The 24,892-nt window shown below is 34.7% G+C and overlaps 1 protein-coding gene across 4 annotated transcripts in view; it reads right to left on the bottom strand.

Annotated features, from left to right (window-relative positions):
- Positions 1-2,548: 2,548 nt before the first annotated feature.
- Positions 2,549-24,892, bottom strand: part of PRMT3 (protein arginine methyltransferase 3) — a 136,801-nt gene continuing 114,457 nt past the window's right edge. For all 4 annotated transcript variants that reach the window (XM_063093687.1, XM_063093688.1, XM_063093689.1 and 1 more), the window contains 3 exons: positions 21,497-21,547; positions 21,195-21,282; positions 2,549-3,442 (listed from right to left, as the gene is read on the bottom strand). In XM_063093687.1, coding sequence (XP_062949757.1) covers positions 3,333-3,442; positions 21,195-21,282; positions 21,497-21,547 — 249 coding nt within the window. In that variant the 3' untranslated portion in view covers positions 2,549-3,332. The remainder of the gene's footprint in view (positions 3,443-21,194; positions 21,283-21,496; positions 21,548-24,892) is intronic.

Here is a 24,892-nt window from a genome sequence, read left to right as displayed (position 1 = left end):
TCTTCTGAGTAATTAATCTTATCTAAATTTGATTCACTCAGAATTTACCTCCCTATCATTACCTCACCCCAGCTTTAAGAGAAAACATATACTCTAAAGATCATTACTGATTTACTTGCTATGCTTACAAGCCTGAGAGGGCCAGGTACAACAAGCGATGCAATAGGCCAGGAGTTGAAAGACTTTTTCTGTAAAGGGCCAGCTAGTAAATATTTTCAGCTTTGTGAGCCATATGATCTGTCAAAATTATTCAACTCTGCCATGGTAGTGAAACAGCAGCTATATGAGCAATAAGTAAAGGAACAAGCGTGGCTGTGTTCCAATAAAATTCTATTTACCAAAACAGGCAGTAGGGTGGATTTGGCTCCAGGGCTGTAGTCTGCCAACCCTGAATTAAACGATGCTAGACCTCAGGTATCTCACCAACTTTGCTTTCATCATAAATGAGTCTCTCTTGAAGGAGTGAGATAGCAAGTATGGATAAATTTGTAAACTACTATTTTCAGTTTTTGCAATTTAAAGTGTGGCTGAAACTGTGACCGTGCTGTAAACTTGGCATATTTTTGTTATTCTGCTACACAGAAGAATCTGAATATCTGGACATTTTGGGTATATGTGTAGCCCAGCAGTTTAACTATAATTTCTGGCATGGCCAGCAGGAACTAAGTGGCATATATCATCTTGTTTTAATTTCTCCTGCTGAATGCTCTTAAGCAGTCCTGTTACATACTTCCTCCTCGACACATGATTGGTGAGAATCACATGGGCTGATATCAAATTGATAACTTCACACATTTTAAATATCCCATTGTAGTGAGAGAGGTAAGAGGCTGAAGGGCACAGGTGGACCACACTGGTTAATCTACATTAAGTGTCCAGAAAGCAAACCACTCCGTAAGACCAGAAGTCTCATCCCTCCCTACCCCCAACAGGGATTACTTCAAAGTTAAGCTGCAGCTGCTTGATTTATTTAAAGTGAGTCCCATAGCATTTGTGGCTACTTACTGGACCACTCTGGGCAATGTGTACACTGCTTCAAGAGTTCTGCTTTCTTGGAACATTCCTTCCAAAAATTCTCTTTAGAACACTTTTCTATAATATACAGATGACTATCATACTCAGATGAACCTCACACATTACATCATAATGTTAGTTTTCACAAAGGAAAATAGGAGGAAAATGTATTTTTTAATGGAACTAAAATCCCTGAGGCAAAGCGAATTGATATCTATACATGCACATCTGCCACAGCATGAAGGGACATTGTATTTATCATTGTCAAGAGCTATGAAGTACTTATTTTTCACAGCAGTTTAATGGCAGAAATTCCAATTGAAGAACTAACATTTGGATGTTCATGTTCTCATAAAATGCTTGGGTACACAAATTAGAATGTCCCAGCCTGGGAAGGCTAACTAAAAAGAACAGAGATATGCTAACTATGGCTGGGCTAGTTTTTACCAGAAGAAAATCAAGAGTCACTGGGTGAACCAAGAAACCAAGTAAGAGTTTGAAAGAAAAATGTTTTGATAAATACTTTTTTTAATTAGGAAATATTGTTATTCACTTGCAAAAAAAAGAAAATCAGAACAAAAAATTTGGTTTTTGGTGTGGTGACTTTAAAAAATCCATTAAATCTATGGGACTCCTTATTTATCACCCAAACCTACTCAAATTTGTACAGGAAGCCATTCAAGACAAAATTTAAAGTAATTTTAACTGTATTATCAGCACCACACATTTCCAGTAATGGTCTGAATTCAAATCCGTGGTAAAAAGACAAGCTGGCTGGTTTTAACCCAGTAAAAACAGAAATCATACTTATGAAGGAAGTGTGAAGACTATGATCTCAATACCACCATTTGAAGAGGTTATTTTTCCCATTGCCAGAAGTTCAGTTTTCTAATAAACACCAAAAGACAATTTCTTTTTGATACAGATTTTGCCATTTTAAATATTAACTTCCATTTTAACATTCATGTACTAGGGAAATAAATACCATCTGACGAGGCTGATGGTTCTCAAACTGATCTAATGTAGATGTTATACATTACTTGGAAGGGGGCCTTGGATGTATGATGACGATACTATCACCTTACATTTACTGAGTTTTCTATGTGCGAGGCACTGATATAAATACTTGAAATGTATTAACCCATAAATTGGCCCATTCATGGAGAAAGAGACAGATTAAGGAAAGTGACTAAGACCGCACAGCAAGTAAGAGTTGGATTTGAACACAGGTGCTGACTTCAGAGCTGTGCTTCTCAACACTATGCTAAGCTGCCTGGTGTATGTCTTGTTTTGACAAAGAACCAGCTGTTGAACTTAAAAGAGGCACTGGCCCACCTTTCCTTAATATCCTACTTTCTTAAAAACAATTCCTTTGTGAAGACTGTTTTAAATGTTTCTGATTTTACAAAAGGCCTTAATATGTTGAAATATTTTATAATGCAAATAATGGTTTTATACATTTTATTGAACATTTTTCATTCTGCCTTTCAAATTGAATCAATAATTGTAAAAATACAATTTTATAGTGACATAAGTTTCTTCACAGTTAGATGTTCAACCTTTGCACATAAATTTAGTTTGGAAAAAGTAATATATTAGTAAGTAAGTACATATTTATCCCAATCTTTAAAAACTTTTAGGAAACCTAGAATAAATGTATTGAAATTAGATTTCCTGGGCAATACTAGAAATCTATATGGCTAAAGAATATTCACAAAGAGGGAAGAAACTACAAAATGAGAACTACTGGTATGCTAGATAGGACAATCAGTTAATTTGTCTTCAAATAAGATTTGTCTAAGAAGGCTGAAGCTCTTTTCCATATATTTTAGTCCCCTACACTTGCTCTTTAATTGATTATATTCTGATATTCTAGCAAATAACAGAATTAAAAACTACTCCTCAGAGTGAGAATCTACAATAAAATGTGTACCACCTAATGCTACTAGTTTAATAAAACATTATCTCAATAACTAATCAATCACCACTGTTTAAAATTTACAATAAGAAACTTATTAAAAACAACAAAAGCTTATATCTGTTCCAAATCCAGGCCAATTTAAGTAATTTTCAATAGAGCTAAATTCAATGTCGGGGTTATATGTGGTTAAATCTGGCTGAGCAGACTTCTAAGAATATGACTATGTAGATAGACCACTGGGATCAGTTGGTTCCCTTCCTAAGCCAATGATTCTCTCTTTTTGAGGAGATTCAGTAGTGAAGGATCAATCAACCATATGTTCACATGAAATCTACTCCTTCCCGCTGGCCCACCACCATTTTAAAAACTTCCAGTTAGTTGTGTTTTTATAGCTTTTTCACTGGAGACCATAAGTTTGAGTTGAATTATTCAATGTGAGGGTGACAATGAGAGAACGTGGATCTTTCTTATTCTTGTGAACTGTGATCTTTCCTTTCAAGGCTTCACCTACAAAAGAAAAGCAAAAAATGTGTTTAAGAATTCATGGATAATTAAGAATACAGTCTACCAGAAAAGTAAATCATGTAGACCTAGCACTCTTCTTGCAGTGATATGTTTCACTACTTTTTAAAACTTTTTTTATTTATTTTTTAAAAATTAATAGACTTAATTTTTTTAGAGCAGTTTTATTTTTCACTGATATTTAAATGAAGCAAGAACTAACTACACACCACAGGTGTCAAATCTTTGTGAAAGAGTAAGCAAAACTACAGTGGTCTTGCAGGGTCAGGGGAGCAGTTTTAATGAACTCCTGAATACGAGACCCTATGGTGGGTTCTGGGCATACAGAGAAAAAACAGGACATGGTCCCTGCCCTCAGAGTTCATGATCGAGGATGAAAAGAAATAGCTATATCAACAATTACACAATGGGCACATGTCTAAAGTGTGCTGGGGGTGAGGATTAGGGATAGATGGAAGGCAGTAAAAGGCAAGGCTTCACAAGAATTGATAAATTATCCAAGTCCAGGGCTAAAGTCATGGTTAACCAGGCTTAAGGAGTGTGTACATGTAATGGCATTTAAAGGAGAGAAAACATGTTGAGAGCACCTTCAGGGAACAGCATTTTGAGGAACTAAAAATTACAGTTGGGGAAACTTAAAAAAACATTTATACTTTATAGAGGCATATGACAAGGCTGTTGGCCTTCAATGTGCTGACACTGTAAATGGGAAACAGAACCTACACAGGTAAAACAGTGAACACAAAAGAATTACATATCTGTCTAAAGGCAAATGCTGATTTCCTAAAAATTTTTTCTGTATGCTTCAAATTTTATTTTATTCCAAACTGGAATTATCTATGTATTTTTCTGATAATAAATATTTCATTTTTTTCCCCTTTTTTGCAAAGAATGATTTAAAAATAACAAAGCAGAAGAGATTACTAAATTGTAATTGATCACCATCCCTTGCATTAATAATAGTAAAATCACACCAACTAGTATCAGGAATCGCTTCACAACCTGGATGGACCCAATGACACTCCATATAAAATGATGATTGAGGAATCTATGTAAAACTATCCAAGTACTATATCAATATCTTATTTTTTAAAAAACTGCAAATCCTGCACATTCAGGGATAATGAATCTGCATGTTTTTCAATATGGTAGTGAAATAAGACAAGTAAAACATAACAAAACCATCTACTGGTTATATTTATTTTCAGAATATAACGATTCCATTACTGATACATTCATTCTATACATCTCCATAAAAGAAAGGTGACACATATAGTTTAACACAAAATTAAGAAATTAAGAATAAAGAAAGAAACAACATAGTCCAAGGTGCATTCCATTCAGCAAAGCATAAAAATGATTTTATGTGTAGGTATATAAATTAAAGTGTATGTGTGGCTTTGGCTTTTATATCTGATCTACTCCTTTATATTATTAAGAAAACAGAACTATCTCATATGCCATGCTCACCAATAGCAAACATGACAAAGATTACAGGTCAGTTCCACAGACTTTAAAGAGTTCAGGTTAATCAGTAGATAATAATAGTTTATGTGAGTACTTATTCAATACTTACATTGTGCTAGGTCCTATCCTAAGAGCTTTTTACCTGATTTATCTCACTTAATGATCACAAAATATTTCTATGAGGTAAGCGCATTTTCCTTACTTTAGAGATGAGGTTCAGAAAGGATAAGTAACTTGTCCAAGGTCACACTGCTGGTCAGTGGAAGCCTATAATACTTGACATATATGTAACAACATCTGTCCATGATTTATTCACATAAAACTATAAAACAACTCTAAAGATGATGCAGATAAATGGGGACATACATTTTGCTTGTGTATGAAAGACTCAATACTGCTAAGATATCTATATTCCCCAAACTAATTTATAGACCCAACACAATTCCAATCAAAATCCTAGCAGGCTTCTTATGGGGGGAGAAATTAACAAGCTGATTTAAAAATTTATATGGAAACATAAAGGATCTAGGATAGCCAAAATAGTTTTGAAAAAGAACAAAGTAGGAAGACTTACACATCTTATAAAGACAGTGTCTTACCATCATAAGGACAGATATACATATCAGTGGAACAAAACAGAGAGCTCAGATACAGACCTATACACATATTTTTTTTTTTTTTCCTTTTTGACCGGTAAGGGGATTGCAACCCTCGGCACAGTGTGGTCTGCACCACACCCAGCCAGTGAATGCACCGGCCATCCCTCTATAGGATACGAACCTGCGGCCTCGGTGCTTCCAGCGCTACACTCTCCCAAGTGAGCTATGGGGCCGGCCCCACATATTAATTTTTGACAAGGGAGTCAAGATAATTAAATGAGAACAGGATAGTCTTTTCAAGAAATGATGACAGAACAAATGAATATACATTTGGAAAAAGATGAACAACTAACTTTTTAAATTAATATGAAATAGACTACAGACCTAATGGTAGAATGGAAAACTATAAAAGTTTTAGAAGAAACATAAGAGAATTTTTGTGATGTTGGGGTAGAATAAGATTCCATAATTATGACACAAAAGCACAAACTGTAAGTTTGGCTTTATAGAAACTCATAAAACATTTCTACTCTTCAAAAGACATGAAAAGAAAAAGAAAACAAATGGATAACCCTGGAATTGAGATAAAAATACTAGCAATACATATATTTGACAAAGAACTTGTATCCACATATAAAAAGAATTCTTACAACTCAATAAGATGACAAACTACACTATTTAAAATCAAGCAAAATATTTTAACAGAATTCTCACAAAAAAGAGATATACAAATGGCCAATAACATGGAAAAAAAAGATATACAAATGGCTAGTAACAGATGAAAAGATGTTCAACATGATTAGTCATCAGACAAATGCACATTAAAAACACAGATACTACTACACACCCAATAGAATGGCTTAAATGAAAATGACTGACCTTTTTATAAGTGTTGACAAGGATGTGGGGCAACTGAACTCGCAAATGTTAAATAGTACAGTCATTTTGAAAAAGTTTGCCAGCTTCTTTTAAAGTTAAATGCACACTTACCATAAGACCCAGTAATTCCACATCTAGGTATTTACCCAAGAGAAATGAAAACATGTGTCTGCACAGACTTTTACACGAATGTTTGCAGTGACTTTATTCATAATGACCCCTTACTGAAAACAATCCAAAAGTCTGGCAGCAGGTGAATGCATAAGTAAACTGGGTATATCCATACATAAGAATCATTCTTTGTGTCCATTAACCAATATCCTTATGTCTGTAAGGATGAATAAGCTAATTATCCTTATTTGACCATCACATATTGTATACAAGTATTGATAGTCAACTCTGTACCTTACAAATATGTATAATCAATTAAGTTTCAACTTTAAAAAGTATATAAATAAATAATAAATAAAAAAATAAAAACGTGGTGTCTTAGGAATAAACATAAATAACTGAACTGTAGTAGAGAAATCAGAAAATCAATTTGCCGAGACTTCCGGTCAAGATGGCGGAATAGACAGTCCCTAGCGTCACTCTCTCCCACAAATCAACCGATTTACAACTATAAAAACATAACATCAAGTGCATACGGAACGTGGAGATGTCAGAGGGGGAGGCAGAAGCTCCACGGAGACCACATGCCCTGCAGGGCCGCTGTCGCACGATCCAGCAGATAGGCTCCACCACCGCCATCCAGCTCCATTCCTAGCCTGGCCCAGTGCGCACAGTGGGGTGACGTCCGGCAGGGGAGGCGGAGGCTCCGCAGAAACCACACACCCTATGGGGCCACCACTGCGTGATCCAGCAGGTAGGCTTCACCGCAGGCACCCGGCTCCATTCCCAGCCCAGCCTAGTGCGCAAGGAGCAGGGTGACATCTGGCAGGGGAGGCAGGAACTCCGTGGGGACCACACCGCCACCGCATGATCCAGCAATCCGGCCCAGTGCACGCAGAGTGGGGAGATGTCCAGCGGGGGAAGCAGAAGCTCCGCAGAGACCACACCACCACCGCGCGATCCAGCAGCCTGGTCCAGTGTGTTCGGACCAGAGAGACATCCAGCAGGGGAGGCAGAAACTCTGTAGAGACCACACACCCTGTGGGGGGGCCACCACCATGCAATCCAGCAGCAGGAAGACTTCACCACCGCCACCAGGCCCCATCCCAAGCCCAACCCAGTGCACACGGAACAGGGAGACATCCAGCAGGGGAAGGGGAAGCTCCGCAGAGACCACACACTCTGCGGTGCCTCCGCGCATCCCAGCAGCCTGGCCCAATGTGCACGGAACAGGGAGTTGTCCAGCACGGGAGGTGGAAGCTCAGCAGAGACCACACAACCTGCAGTACCACACATGACCCAGCAGCGCAGCTGAGTCCAAGCTGACCAGAGAGGTGGCTCCCGGAGAGGCCCAAGACCCGAGGAAACCACACATGCAAGGCACTACTGGCCAAGTGAGCAGTCACTGAGGTAGCCATACCAAATTGGCAATCCCAGCAGCATCTTAGTCAGAAAACAGTGTCAAACTTGTGGACTGTGAAACTCCTGGCAAAATGAATAAACATCAAAGAAAAGACACCAGAAATATGAAAAATCAAGAAAGTATATGACGAAAGGGTAATAACTCTCAAGCTCTAGATCCTATAGAACAAGAAGCCCATGAAATGACTGACAAGGAATTTCGAGTGATAATTCTAAGGAAACTGAATGAGATACAAGAAAACTCAGCTAGACATCATGATGAAATGTGGAAAAGTATACAGAACCTCAAAGAAGAAATGTTAAAGGAAATCAATACCTTGGAAAAAAAAAAATGAAGCAGAACTTGCTGAACTGAAGAATTTATTCAGCGAAATAAAAAACACAACGGAGAGTTTAACCAGCAGGCTTGTGGAAGTTGAAGGGAGAACCTCTGAACTTGAAGATGGGCTGTTTGAAATAACACAAACAAATAAAAAAAAAAAAAAAGAAAATAGAATCAAAGGCATTGAAGAAAATCTGAGAGAGATATCAGACAACCTTAAGCGCTCAAATATCCTAGTCATGGGTATTCCAGAAAGGGAGGAAAAAGGAGATTGCATTGAAAACATATTCAACAAAATAGTGGCAGAAAACTTCCCAGGTATAGGAAAAATCACAGACTTTCAGATCCAGGAAGCTCAAAAATCTCCAAACATATTCAACCCAAAAAGGTCTTCTCCAAGACATGTTATAGTCAAATTGGCAAAACTCAAAGACAAAGAGAGAATCTTAAAAGCTGCAAGAGAGAAGCATCAAATCACCTATAACGGAGCCCCAATCAGACTAACATCAGACTTTTCATCACAAACCCTAAAAGCCAGAAAGGAATGGGATGATATATTCAAAATACTAAAAGACAGAGATTGCCAACCAAGAATACTCTGCACTGCAAGGCTATCCTTCCGAAATGAAGGGCAAGTAGTATATTTCTCAGACAAAAAAACTGTGGGAGTTCACTACCACATGACCACCCTTACAAGAAATTCTCAAGGGAGCACTGGGTTTGGTTCCTGAAAAATAACTACCACAGTCATAAAAACCCAAGAAAAATCAAAAGCCACTAGCATAATAAAAATGGCATTCAAGAAGAGAAAACAAACAAAAACGCTATCTACAACCCAAGCAACCAACAAGTACAGAAAACAAACAGTAAATCAGAAAGCAAGGAACAAAAGACACCTAAGACAACCAAACAATAATCAATAAAATGCTAGGAATAAATCAACACCTTTCAATAACAACTCTTAATGTAAAAGGCTTAATTTCCCAATCAAAAGACACAGACTGGCTAACTGGATTAAAAAGGAGGAGCCAACTACATGCTGCCTTCAAGAGATCCACCTCACAAATAAAGACTCACATAGACTAAGAGTGAAAGGATGGAAAAAGATTACCATGCAAACAGAAATGAAAAATGAGCTGGAGTAGCTATTCTTATATCTGATAAAATAGACTTGAAACTAAAAATGATAAAAAGAGATAATGAAGGACACTACATAATGATAAAAGGATTGATCCATCAAGAAGACATAACAATCAAATATATACGCACCCAATGTTGGAGCAGCCAGATTTATAAAACAAACTCTATTAGACTTAAAGGAGGAAATAGACACTAATACCATAATAGCAGGCGACCTGAACACCCCACCGTCAATATTGGACAGACCATCAAGGCTAAAAATCAGCAGAGAAACACAAGATCTAAGCAATACTCTAGACCAATAGGACTTGGCAGACATCTATAGAACATTCCATCCAACAGCCTCAGAATATTCATTCTTCTCATCAGCACATGGATCATTCTCCAGGATAGATCATATTAGGTCACAAATCAAGTCTCAACAAATTCAAACAAATTGGAATTATCCCATGTATTTTCTCAGACCACAATGGATTAAAATTAGAAATCAATAACAAATGAAATGCTGGAAACTATACAAACACATGGAAATTAAACAGCATTCTACTTAATGACATATGGGTCCAAGAAGAAATCAAGCAGGAAATCAAAAGATTTATTGAAACTAATGAAAATAATGATACATCATACCAAAACCTGCGGGATACTGCAAAAGCAGTACTAAGGGGGAAATTTATTGCGTTAAATGCTCACCTCAGAAGAACGGAAAGACGGCAAGTGAACAACCTAACACTTCACCTTAAAGAACTAGAAAAACAAGAACAATCCAAACCTAAAGTTAGCAGACGGAAAGAAATCATTAAGATCAGAGCAGAACTGAATGAAATTGAAACCCAAAAAACAATAAAAAAAGATCAATGAATCAAAAAGTTGGTTTTTTGAAAAGATAAATGAAATTGACAAACCATTAGCAAGGCTATCTAAAAAAAGAAGAGAGAAGATCCAAATAACAAAAATTAGAAATGAAAAAGGTTATGTTACAACTGATACATCTGAAATACAAGGAATCATTTGAGACTACTATAAAAAACTATATGCCAACAAATTTGAAAATCTGCAGGAAATGGATAAATTTCTGGACACACACAAGCTACCAAAACTCAGCCAAGACGATGTAGAAAATCAGTACAGACCAATAACCATAAAAGAGATTGAAGCTGTTATCAGAAGGCTCCCAACAAAGAAAAGCCCAGGACCAGATGGATTCACAGCAGAATTCTGTCAAACATTCAAAGAGGAATTGACACCAATTCTCTACAAACTATGCCAAAGGTTTGAAACAGAGGCAATTCTTCCAAAATCATTCTATGAAGCAAACATCATCCTGATACCAAAAGCAGGTAAAGATATAACCAAAAAAGAAAACTACAGGCCGATATCCTTGATGAATATAGATGCAAAAATCCTCACTAAAATACTAGCAAACAGAATACAGCAACACATATGCAAAATTATACACCATGATCAAGTGGGATTCATCCCAGGGATGCAAGGTTAGTTCAACATACGCAAAGCAATAAATGCGATACACTACGTCAATAAAATCAAACACAAGGACCATATGATCATCTCTATAGATGCTGAAAAAGCATTTGATGAAATTCAACACTCATTCATGATAAAGACTCTATAATTTAGATATAGATGGAAAGTATCTCAACATAATTAGAGCCATATATGATAATCCCACCACCAATATCATCTTGAATGGGGAAAAGCTGAAAGCTTTTCCTTTAAGAACAGGAACTAGACAAGGATTCCCACTCTCACCACTCTTATTCAACATAGTGTTGGAAGTACTAGCCAGAGCAATCAGAGAAGAGAAGGAAATAAAGGGCATCCAGATTGGAAAAGATGAAATCAAACTGTCCCTCTTTGCAGATGACATGATCCTATATATCGAACAGCCTAAAACCTCTACAAAAAACTCTTGGAGTTGATAAATGTTTTCAGCAAAGTAGCAGGATACAAAATCAACACACAAAAATCAGTAGCATTTCTATTCTCCAACAGTGAACATGCAGAAAGAGAAATCAAGAAAGCTTGCCCATTTACAATAGCCACCAAAAAAATAAAATACTTAGGAATTGAGTTAACCAAGGATGTAAAAAATCTCTATAATGAGAACTACAAACCACTGCTGAGAGAAATTAGAGAGGATACAAGAAGATGGAAAGATATCCCATGCTCTTGGAGTGGAAAATCAACACAGTGAAAATGTCCATACTACCCAAAATGATATACAAATTCAATGCAATCCCCATCAAAATTCCAATGACATTTTTCTCAGAAATTGAAAGAACTATCCAGACATTTATATGGAATAACAAAAGACCACGCATAGCCAAAGCAATGCTGAGCAAAAAAAATAAAGCTGGAAGGCATAACACTACCTGACTTTAAACTATACTACAAAGCTACAATAACCAAAACAAACAATATGGTACTGGCATTAAAAAAAGACACACTGATCAATGGAATAGAATATAGAATCCAGAAATCAACCCGCACACCTACAGCCATCTGATCCTTGACAAAGTCACCAAGCCCATACACTTGGGAAGAGACTGCCTCTGTAGCAAATGGTGCTGGGAGAACTGGATATCCATATGTAGGAGAATGAAACTAGACCCATACCTCTCACCATATACTAAAATCAACTCAAAATGGATTAAAGAATTAAATATATACCCTGAAACAATAAAACTTCTTAAAGAAAACATAGGAGAAACACTTCAGGAAATAGGACTGGACACAGACTTCATGAATATGACCCCAAAAGCACAGGCAACTAAACGAAAAATAAACAAATGGGATTATATCAAACTAAAGAGCTTCTGCACAGCAAAAGAAACAATTAACAGAGTTAAAAGACAACCAACAGAGTGGGAGAAAATATTTGCAAAATACACATCTGACAAAGGATTAATATCCAGAATATATAAGGAACTCAAACAACTTTACAAGAAGAAAACAAGCAACCCAATTAAAAAATGGGCAAAAGAGCTAAGTAGGCATTTCTCTAAGGAAGATATACAAATGGCCAACAGACATATGAAAAAATGCTCAACATCACTCAGCATCCGGGAAATGCAAATCAAAACCACATTGAGATACCATCTAACCCGTTTGGATGGCTAAAATCCAAAAATCTCTGAACGATAAATGCTGGTGAGGTTGCGGAGAAAAAGGAACTCTCATACATTGTTGGTGGGACTGCCAAATGGTGCAGCCTCTATGGAAAATGGTATGGAGGTTCCTCAAACAATTGCAGATAGATCTACCATACGACCCAGCTATCCCACTGCTGGGAATATACCCAGAGGAATGGAAATCATCAATTCGGAAGGTATACCTGTTCCCCAATGTTCATTGCAGCACTCTTTATAATCGCTAAGAGTTGGAACCGGCCCAAATGTACATTGTCAGATGAGTGAATATGGAAAATGTGGTATATCTACACAATGGAATACTACTCAGCTGTAAAAAAAAACGAAATACTGCCATTTGCAACCACATGGGTGGACGTAGAGAGAATTATATTAAGTGAAACAAGTCAGGCACAGAAAGAGAAATACCACATGTTCTCACTTATTGGTGGAAGCTAAAAATAAATAAAAAAATTCACACACACACACACACACACACACACACACACACAAAAACCGGGGGGGCGGGGGGGGAGAGAAGACATAACAATTACAATTCCTTGAAGTTGACATGACAAGCAAACAGAAAGGACATTGTTGGGTGGGATGGGGGAGAGGGAGGAGGGAGGGAGGTTTCGGTGATGGGCCACAATAATCAACCACAATGTATATCGACAAAATAAAATTTTTAAAAAAATTAAATAAATAATTTAAGAAAAAAAATCAGTTTTTCATTTCAGTACACTGTAAGTGGGCATTTTAAATCACTGAGGAAAGGATTTAATAAAATTGTTTAAACACAGTAATACAATCTTTTAGAATACGAAACCAAAGTCAGAAACCAAAAGGAAATGGTTGACAGACTTGACCATACAAAAACAAAAATAAAAAATTCTATAAAGCAAGACGGTTTAAAGAAAGAAAAGCAAATTAAAACAAAAACAGTGTTATAGTAACCCCCCCCATCCGCAGTTCCTCTTTCAGAATTTTCTATTACCTGAGGTCAATTATGGTGTGAAAATAGGTGAGTACAGTAGGATATTTTGAGAGAGACACCACATTCACATAACTTTTATCACAGTATACTGTTACAATTGTTCTACTTAATTATTACTGTTAATCTCCTACTGTGCCTAATTTATAAATTACTTTATATAGGGTTCAGTACTATCTGCTGTTTTAGGCATCTGGGGATCTTGGAACATGTCTTCTGTGGATAAGGCGGGAGTACTGTACTCTCACCTCTTAGAGTAGCAAAGATTAAAAAAAAGTCTGAATTTTGGATTAATTCCTTAGAATGGATTATTATAAGTGGAATACCTTCATAAAAAGCAAAAAATACATTCTAATTTTACATTCCTGCCATCTTCATCAACATTGTATTTAGTTATTAGAAACCAAACATAAAGACTAAAAGAAAACAACAAAAACACCTGTTATCCAGATAAACAAAAACCAGAACCTGATTGCTTTGATTAACACTTCAGTGATTATCAGAGGTGATGGATATTATCTCCTATGTTTAACCACCATCTAAAAAAAAAATATGGTGCATTTACCTTAGTGATTTTCTCACTGATGTATAGGAGGTATTGCTGCACACACTTCCCTTTAGTGCATCTTCTCTAACGGTTGCTGCTCCTTCATTTAAGTTGCCTTAGGAGTGTTAAAATCTAAGTTGGCTTGTTTGTAAATGTTCTATTCAATTCTTCATGTAAGGGTCAAAATGGAAATGTTCCATGGTGCTTATAAAGCATGTTATCAAATTCTGCATTACATGATCAAAGGATATACCTATAAGAGTTCTATGTATTCCTCAATTTGGAAATATACCTCAAGTCAAAATGAATTAATAATGGATATTTGTTAAGTTTTTATGAAATAAAAAATTTTAAGCATTGATATTAAACAAAACATCTGAAAAATTACAATAGCATAATTGCCTTATATATATATTAGCTGATACTGTTATTTTCATGTCTTAACATGAAAAACAAGTAAAATATCCTTTCCATAATAATCTTAATTTCACACACTTAAGTTAATTAAATAGCATAAAGGGTCCACAGTAACAAACATATTATTCACACTGCTGAATGCCCTTCAATTGTTCAGGCCTAACTAAAATGCCAAGGCAGTAGCTATAATACCAGAATAGATCAGAGTAATTAATCCATGTCAAATAGATATAAAATGATTGATGTTGTTAAGTGTGCATACTGTGGTGAGAGCTGCAAAGAACACTCTACAGAGCTGAGCTCTGCCACCTTGTTTTTATCATCAGCAGACGGCTATTAGTATACCACAAAGCAGTGCTGCAGTTCAATCAAGAACAAAATTGATTTCATGGCAATTCTGTTATATTATAATGTGTTTTTTTAAATTAATTTTTTCCAGAGCAATAAAATTTAATTTCCCCAGAAGAGGAAAGAAAAATACAACAAATTGTTATCACTATGAAAGATTAGAGTTAAAAAATGAAAGAAAAAAACCCCCAAATTCTCTATCATATAAAAGCTTACTATGTATATGTAAAGAAAGAGAAATAAATAGACTGATCTTAAGCATATTTTCGAAGCCAAATCACATGAAACAGATCTGGATTTTAAAGTAAAAAATGCCATATAAGTTTATACAATCAAACTGTACACTCTTGTTAAAAGGAAAAAAACAAAACAAACAAACAAAAAAAAAACACACCCTGAATTTAAACTTTAAAGAAAGTGTTCTCTAACTCCTTTAGTAGTTGTCACTCTGGGAGGCTGGTATTTTATTACCAAAATGCTGAAAGTATTCAAATGTTTAGAGCACTTGTTTTGGAACTATTTTTAGAACTAGGTTTTGAATAAAAACAAAAACATAATACTATACTTATTCATTTATTGAGCCGAATGTTTACAATATGCCAAATACTACATCAGATGAAAGAAGAGTGAGAGAGGCCAATAACATCTTCTATTAGAATTCTTTATCACAGCATACTGGGATGCTGTAACACAGATGTATGTGTGAACTGATCTGGGAGCAATTAACAAAAAAAGGAGCAATTAACTTCCTGAGGACAATGAAAAAGATTTATAGAAATGAAATGGGTCATAAAAGGTAAGTTGGAATTTTATCAAGGGAAAGAGGTCAAAACAGTTTTCTAGGTAGGAGAGTATTTTGGACAAAGAAAGGATGAAGAAAAAACAGGAAAATCAGCTAAAAAATGAGCAGTCTGTATAGCTGGAGAATGTGGGCTTATCTGGGGTTATGAAAGGGTGAGGTTGGAAATGATGAAAAATGATGGTCAGATTGTAAAAGGGCCATGGTAAGGAGTTTGTATTTCATCCTGAAGATGTTGACTGTCTAGAGAGGGGTTTTAAAAAATTAACTTTAGTAAGGCATTGTTTACACATATAGTTCAATCAGTCTTGCCAGTATATCACTTTCATAAATTCACCACCTCAAAGTCTCAAAGATTATCTCTTGTTTTTTAATACAGTTTTAAGCTTTTATATTTAGGTCTATGATCAACTTAGTTTTTGTGTATGTTAGTTTCTGCATATGATGTAAAGAACTGAGATTCATTATTTTCCTATATATTTAGTTACCCGCCACTATTTGTTGAAAAGACTAGCCTTTCCCCATTAAATTACATTGCCCCTTTGTAAAAATTTATTTGGTTATACAAGAGTGGGTCTATGTCTGCATTCTCTATTTGTTATATTGATCTATATGTCTATCTATAGTAAATAACAATACTACACTGTTTAGATTAATACAACTTTTTAGTAAGTTTAGATAAGGATTCCAATATGGTCCTTTCTCAAAATTGTTCTGGCTATTCTAGGTCTTTTGATTTCCAAATGCATTTTAGAATTAGCCCATCAATTTCTACAAAACTGGGCTTTTGACTTAGATCACACTAAATTAAATGAAATTTGGGAGAAGTAATAACTTAATATCGAGTGTTCTAATCCACAGAGTATAACTGTCCTTCCATTTAGGTTTTCTTTAATTTCTCTCAGCAATGTTCTACAGTTTTGAGTGTACAGGTTTTACATATATTTTGCTAAATTTATTCCTAAGCTTTTATTTTTTCTTGATGCTGCTGTAAATGTTATTACGTTTTTTTAAATCTTCAATTCTTCATTGCTAGTGTGTAAAAATGCAACTGGCTTTTGTATATTGGCCTTGTATCATGGACCTTGCTAAGTTCACTCATTAGCTCTATGGTTTTGTAGATTACTTAGAATTCTCTATGTACATGATCATATTATCTGTAAATGATGACAATTTTACTTATTCCTTTCTTATATCTTTTAATTCTTCTTCATTTCTTAGTGCACTGGGTAAGACTTCCAATATACGAGATAAGAGTGGTAAGAGCGGACATGTTTCCCTCTTCCCAAACTTAGGGGGAAAGCATTCAGTCTTTCACCATTGAGTGTGATGTTAGGTGTAGATTTTGTGTGGATTCCTTTTATTAGGTTAAGGACGTTCTCTTTTATTTCTTATCATAAATGGACATTCAATTTTGTTAAATGCTTTTCTTGCATCTGTTGGTGCAATTATGTGATTTTTCCTCCTTTAGACTGTTAACATGGTAGACAGTATGATTTTTAAAATACTAAATCAGGCTTGCATTCTTAGGGTAAACCCCCACTTAGTCATGGTGTATTATTATTTTTTATATATTGCTGGATTCAATTTGCTAATATTTTGTTGAGAATTTTTGCATCTATATTCATGACGGATACTGGTCTATAGCTTAATTTTCTTATACTATTTTTATATAGTTTTAGTATCAATGTAATACTAGCCTCATAAAATTAGTTCCCTTTTCTTCTACCGTCTGGAACAGACTGTAAAATTAGTGTTATTTCATCTTTAAGTGGATGGAAGAATTTGCCAGTGAAGCAATCTGTGTGTGGAGATTTATTTTTCAAAAGGTTGAGTCGAGGGGCCGGTTAGCTCAGCTGGTTAGAGCGTGGTTCTAATAAAAGGTTGAGCCAAGCTGCCTGTTTGGTAAATAAAGTTTAATTGGAATATAGCCACACCCATTCAATTACCTATTGTCTCAGAATTTTAGGTGTCTGTGGGTCCCTACTGCTAGCAATTACTGTCAGCACGAGTGAATAGAGAAAAGAAATAGAAAAGAAAAATGGGAATTTCCTCCACTCTCTCTGAGCATTAAGAGATCCTTTCCCATTCCTCAAGCTAGAATGAGAGGGTTCCTCTAGGAGCTCTTGCTGTCTACACTGATGCCTTCTTCCAGGTTTCAGGCTACCTGGAGTCTAGGCTAGTGTATACTGGAGGAAAACAAATTATAAATTTACTACCAGTTTGGTGGTACTCTGCATTCTGTTCTTCTCTAATTTATCTGCTATTATTTACTTTTCACGGATCTCCATTAGCTGTTCCATGCACTCTGGTTTTATAGTTGCTTTTGGTGGGAAATTTTGGATGAAATGTGCTTATATCATCTTTCCTGGAATTAGAATTTTGCTGCCTTTAAAGTGTTTCCTGTAGACAACATTAGTTAGTTCTATTCATCTATTTCTGCCTTTTATTTGGCATGTTCGGGTTTGGACCATTCACATTTAATATAATTATCAGTATGTTTAAGACTACCATCTTACCATTTATTTTCTATTTGTTCATCTGTTTATGTCCTTTTCTCCTATCTTCTTTGAATTGAGTTTTTTTTCATTTATTTCCTTTTAAGAAAATAAAAAATAAAATAAAGCCTTTTCTATGTAGTCATACATTTACTATTTCTGGCATTTTCCATTGCTTTGTTCAGATCCAAGTTTCCACTTGGTGATATTTTATTTCTACTTGAAAAACTTACAACTTACATTAATATATAGGTTGTATTATTGCTGGTCTGTTGGTGATAAATTCTTTCAGTGTTTTTCTTCTGAAAAAGTCCTTAGTTTTCATTTTTGAAATATATTTCTTCTAGATATAGAATCAAGGTTGACAGTTTCTTTTAAGCACTTTGAAAATGCCATTTGATTACCATCTGACTCTATTCAGAGTCCAATAGGACTCTGCTCTAGCTCGTTGAAACTCAAATACCTGGCCGCTCTGTGTGAATTTAGAACTATTCAGTTCACAGTTGCCCCAGTTACTTTGCCTGACCTTGTGCATTTCATCCTACAGATATACATCTTAGTGTTGTACTCATCTAAAACTCAAGAGGACTTCCTATATAGATTTCTTGAGCTCTTTTTCTGATTAGCTTGTCCTCTCCAGTACTCTGCCCTGCAACTTCTAGCTTCTATTCATTAGCACTACCATCAGAGGCTTAGCAGGATTAAAAAAAAATTGTTATATTTATTTATATGATGCTTTCTTTATACTCCCACAGCTAAGAAATGACTACATTTTTCTTAGTTTAAAATTTCCCTTCTAAATCTTTCATCAGGTTGTACTACTTTAGAGGATTCTAATATTTTGTGATGTATTGATCTTACTATTTAAATATAAGTGCATATGGCATGGCAGTAAAAGAAATATAGAAATGTAGGTGGTGCCAGAGGGCAACACTTGAGTCATACACCTCCTTCACAGTATTCTGAAAAAGCCTAGGAACAAAGCACAAAACAATCCCTCTAAGGATAACTGGGTAAAGAGCAGTTAGGATTTCAAAATTTCATTAGTCATCAAATGATATTTTGTTATAGTCAGGTAGGAGAAAATTGTGAGGATTATTGAACTCGAGTGCTATCTGAAATCTCCCTGAAGATTAGAACATGAATGAACTAGTACTGCCTTTAAAATTCTAGCATTAAGATTTCAGAAAGGTTACAGCACAGAATAAAGCAACATTTTCAAGTTTCCACACATCAACCCAAATACCACAGCAACACAAAAATAAAACAAACGAAAAATGAAGATCTAAAAGATTTCATTTATGTTTGCCTCATTTCAGTTCTACTATGCTCAAGCTTTCTGGAGGCAAAGAAAATGACACTATCAAGGTTTTATTTGCATAGCACTTGCAAACTCAAAGTGAGAAAATGACAACAAAGTGTTGCTTTACTCTAACGGTGTTTATTTGCATCTATTACATTCAATTTATGTATCAACAGTGAAATCAAAGCTATATTAGAATTTTATGAAATATTTTAAACATATAGAGATTAATATAATAATCACCTGGAGCCCACCACTCAGCTTTGTCAAATCTTAATATTCTGCCATAGTTTTTAAAAGAAATAGTTTTTAAAAAATTATTTTTAAAAGAAATAGTTCAGTATGCATGACATTGAACCTCCTTTGTAGCCTGCCCTATCCTACTTCTGTCCTTCCCCAGAGGTAAACACTATGTTGAATCTAGTGGTTATCCTTAAGTGTCGCTTCACAGTTTTACTATATATGTGTATGTAGTTATTTTACATGTTTTTAAACTTCATAAAGTGATATATTGTAGGAGTCATTCTGCAACTTTTTTTTTTTTTTTTTTTTTTTGCTCAATGTTGCTTTTTCTAGACACACATACATATATACCTGCTGTAGAGATTTTATTCTATGCAACTACCTTATTAATTCATCCGTATTCTGCTAAAGAACATTAAGGTTGCTTCTAATTTTTCACTTCTACAAACCATACCACTGTGAAGATTTAGTACACCAGTGTGAGAGAGATTGTTCAGAATATATGCCTAGGAAAAAAAACACCTTACAACCTGCTTGGTTGTAAGGATGAGTACACCTATACTTAATTTCATAGCATCAAACTGTTCCCTAAAGTTGTACCAATTAAAACTACCAGCAAAAGAGTATGAAAGTTCTGTCTGGCTACATTATTGCCAGCATTTGGCATTGTTAAACTTTATTTTTAACTGGAATTGATGGAAGAGAAACAGTGTCTCCTGGTTTTAGTCAGCCTTTCCCTGAGTTACTAGTGATGGGTATCTTTTCACTGAAGCTTGTTGTACCTTCAGTTTTCCTTCCCTCAGGAGGCTTTCAGTGAAAGTGGGACAAGAAAACACATATGTAATAATCAGTTTAAGTAAAAAAAATCAAATTCTAACTTGTGTGTAAGTATATAAGAACTAAAGGTGCTAATATAAGTGAAACAATCAATGAGGTTAAAACAAAGGAACACAGAATTTGACCCATCCATGAACACTATGTAAGACTTGAAAACATGGAGAAGAGATAGTGAAAAGAATTCTAGACAAATATATTTTAATACAATAACTATTGAATGACATTCTTTTTAATTTACACTTTACTTCTATTGGTGATATTTCTCTTTAGTCACTTGGGAAATGAAAATATTTTGTTTTAGTTAAAGTTGCACCTTATTAAATACTAGTTATTGCCGAAAGAAAAGTTTTCTGAATTATTCTGTGGTTCTCTAAGAACTATGTAATTTTCCCCACTTATTTTAATTGGCAGAAATTAGATGTCAATACGAAACTTTCTTAAATTATGTCTTTAATTAAATGATATGCTATCTAAAATTGATTTAGATGGTAAGCTCTAAGAACATTTTATCTTAGTATCTATTAAATTGTTTCAAATACAGTGGGCATATGAAAAGTGGTATAAAAAAGGAAATAAAGAAAATAAATAAATAAAAACTGGTTGTAAAATGTTGTTTATCTCAAAATAAGTAAGACACTTTTCCCCCTCTATTTTTCTCTCACCTGCTTTAACTGAAAATGGATTTTCCAGTAGAAATACTGTTTGTTTCCAGTGTGTTTTGGTACTCTGGGGGCCCGTAGAGAACACGACCTACATTGGTAAAGTTCAAAAGTATATGATGAAGTACAAGATTTTCTTTTTGCAAGATTTTTAATATCATGGTACATTAATCTGCTACATCAAATACAAGCTCCAATTGCTTACAAAAGCAAAATGCTTCTGATCAAACACCTTGAGGCACAAGAATAAAATGTACAGTGTACTTCGCATAATTAATTCTTAAGAGATAAATCATGATACTTACCCTGTTGTGGCAATTCTTCTCAAAATATATATCAAAGTAGCCAGCAATTGCCTGTTTAAAACAAAATTATTAAACTAATTACTTGATGTTAATCTTTTAAGACACGGCAAATGATAAACCATTTCAAAGACCAGATACTTTTTAAACTTACGACAGGTCACTATTTTTCCTGGAAAAGATGTTATCAGTAAAAATGAAGTAACATAATTTGGTTTTTCCTCACAAAAACAATATAATAATAAGGGTAACAAGGCTAATCAAACAATCAACGTATGTTTTATTAGACAAATGATCATGCTAGGCTACTGAAATGATGCTAGGCTTCCATGAGAGACCACATGGAAGGAGAGAGGCTCAGCCAGCCCCTAGCCAATCCAGACTTGCCAACTGAGATGCCAACATCTTGGACCCACCGGTTCTAGTGAAACCTCCAGAAAACTGCAGCTGCATGAGAGACCCCCGAAGAGACCAGCAGAAGCACTAGTCAGATCAGTCCAATCCAGACTGCAGAATCATAAACAAATAAATATAAATGATTATGGCTTCAAGCCAATTAACTTTTGGGATGTTATTACACAGCAATAAATAACTGAAATACACTGTTTTATACAAAGCCAGATCATTTATCTGATCTAGTGCATCCAATTTTAAAGTACTATGAATACTTTTGTGATGAGTTCAACAGAAATAATTTTTTAATGTTACCTATTTTTTCTGAAAATGTAATAAAAATGAGTAATGTTCCTCAGATAAACTTATGTTTAAGAAAATAGCCAAAGGAGAAACTCCAAAGTTAACTCTAAGAGTTACAGTGATAGTACAAAAAGGTCTCCAGAAGAAATTAACATATTCAGATGAATATATGATTTTGATCTTTTTTCATTTAAAATTTAAACGATACCATTCCTTTTTCTTTCACTAATGGGACTAGCTTGACAATTTATTTTTTTAAAACTGTCATTAAATTAAGCTTATAAAGTGTTAAAAACAAGACATTGATTATTGAAAGATCACTATAAAGCTGATTTGCATACTCTGCTGCTTTTGTTAAGAATGTGAAGTTTTATTGATTTTATAGAGTTAACATGGATTGGGTCCAAACCAAATTCAATATTTAACCTTGAGGTTCATTACATTTTAGATACCAAGAGAGAATGAAAATACTATTTATAATTCAACCAAGTGGAATTATAACACAATGCACTCAGCTACTGCGTACCATAGGAAACCATGTAGTTAATCAGAATATTTCTAAAACATAACTTTTTTCAGTTGATTTCCCAATATTTAACATACCCCTAAACGGACTAATTCAACTATTTTATTAAACTTATTCCTGTATGCCTATCCTGTTCAGCACTATATTTTCAGTGTCCAGAGCATTGCCTGGCCCATAGTACACAATAAATACTTGCTGAGTGAATGTGCTTACTGTACCTAATTCTACTATATTACTTACCATGCTATATAGTTGCCCTATCAGACTGTAATTTATGTAAGAGCAGGGCCTCTGTGTAACTCGTATTTCTATGTCCCTTACCTAGTACAATATTATATAGTAAGTTCTCAATAAATTTTCATCAAATTAAGTTTTTTAGTTTTTCTCTTAAATATAGCTAGCTTTATTACTTAGTCAGTATAATTTATTAAAATACTAACTGAACTTGAATGAAACTGATAATTTTCAACTCTGAAGAAAATGGGGAGTATCAGACAAATATGGAGAGGAGAGAGCTAGAGAAAAGAATCCCCTAATTCTGTTTATGAACCTGCACAAGTCTCAGCCTAACCCCTGAACTACACATGCTTAGGTTAGACCCAAATCAACACAGCAAAGGCTTAAAGAACTGAACTAAAATTTGAATCTCTGGCACAAGTCTCAGTATTAATTGCTGAATAAAACATGCACGGGAAAAACCAGTACCAATAAGCAAAGGCTTAAGAGAACTGACTTGAGATTTGAAAAACCCATAAAAGTCTCAGACTAATCTCCAAACTATGTATGTACAGGAGAGCCCTAAACAGCATAAGAATAGTTTAGAGAATGAAACTGAGACTTAACCACTGTCTGCCCAGACACTGTGAGACAGAACTCATCGTCTGATCTTAACTGGACTGACTGCCTGCTAACACCAAACATCAACATTCTCCAGAAGAATATAAAAGAACTCAGAGTCTACACAACACAACATACACAACATTCAGGATACAATCTCAAATTACTCAACATACAAAGAATTAGGAAAATTTAACAACTCTCAAAAGAAAATACAATCAACAGTTGCCACCTCTGAGATGACCCAGATGTTGGTCCTATCAGACAGACTTTAGAGCAATGATTATAACTATTCTCCATAAGGTAATAGAAAACATATTAAAATGAAACAAAAGATATAAATTCTCAGCAGAGAAACAGAAACCATAAAAAAAGAAAGAAAATTTTAGAACTGAAAAATACAATGACAGAAACAACTCCCTGGGCTGAATAGCAGAATGGAGATGACAGAGGAAAAAATCAGTGAATTTGTATATAGATCAATAAAAATTACCCAGTTTGAAGAAGAAAGGAATAAAAATTGCAATAAAATGCTCAAGGACGTGTGGATCTAAAATACATATAACTGGAGGTCCAGATGGAAAAGAAAAAAGATACTTGAGCAGAAAAAAACCTTTTAAAAATTCTATATCTAGCAAAAACATCCTTCAGGAATGAAGGCAAAATAGACATTTTCAAGTAAAAGAAAACTAAAGAAATTTATTGCCAACAGACTTTCTTTAGAAGATATTTTAAAAGTTCTTCAGGTTGATGGGAAATGCTACCAAAAGGAAATCTGGAACATCAAGAATAACAGAAGAACGACTGAAGTGACAAAGAGTTGGGTAAATATAAAAGACTACCTTTTCCCTCTTAATTCCTTTAAAATACTTATGATTATTTAAGACAAAAATTATAACATCATCTGGTGGGGTTTTCAATGTATACACTTGTAATCACAAAGGTCAGTGTGAGAGGTGGGGGTGGGGAGGGACATAGGAAGAGTGTGATTCCATCCATACAACTGCTTTAAAATCTAGAAGTGGAGAAGGCTTTTCAAGTGTAACACGAGGCAGAAACTTATGATAAGGGAAATTATAATTTTAGTATCAAAATTAAAAGACAACAAAACAAAAAATATTTTCAATATATATAACAGAGGATCACTGTTCTTTGTATATAAAGCTACTAGAAATTAATAATAAAACAATATGCTAAAAGAAATGAACAAAAGACAAAGCAGGAAATTAATAAAAGAAAAATCAAATGACTAATAAGCATGTGAAAAAATGTTTGACATATTTAGAAAAAAAAAGTAAATAAAAACAACCAGATAGAATTTTCCTCTGGGGAGGGGAAAG

Source organism: Cynocephalus volans, chromosome 4 (assembly GCF_027409185.1).
Source record: "Cynocephalus volans isolate mCynVol1 chromosome 4, mCynVol1.pri, whole genome shotgun sequence".
Taxonomy (NCBI): domain Eukaryota; kingdom Metazoa; phylum Chordata; class Mammalia; order Dermoptera; family Cynocephalidae; genus Cynocephalus; species Cynocephalus volans.
The sequence above is the reverse complement of the archived record's forward strand: the minus strand, read 5'-3'. Positions and strand labels throughout refer to the sequence as shown.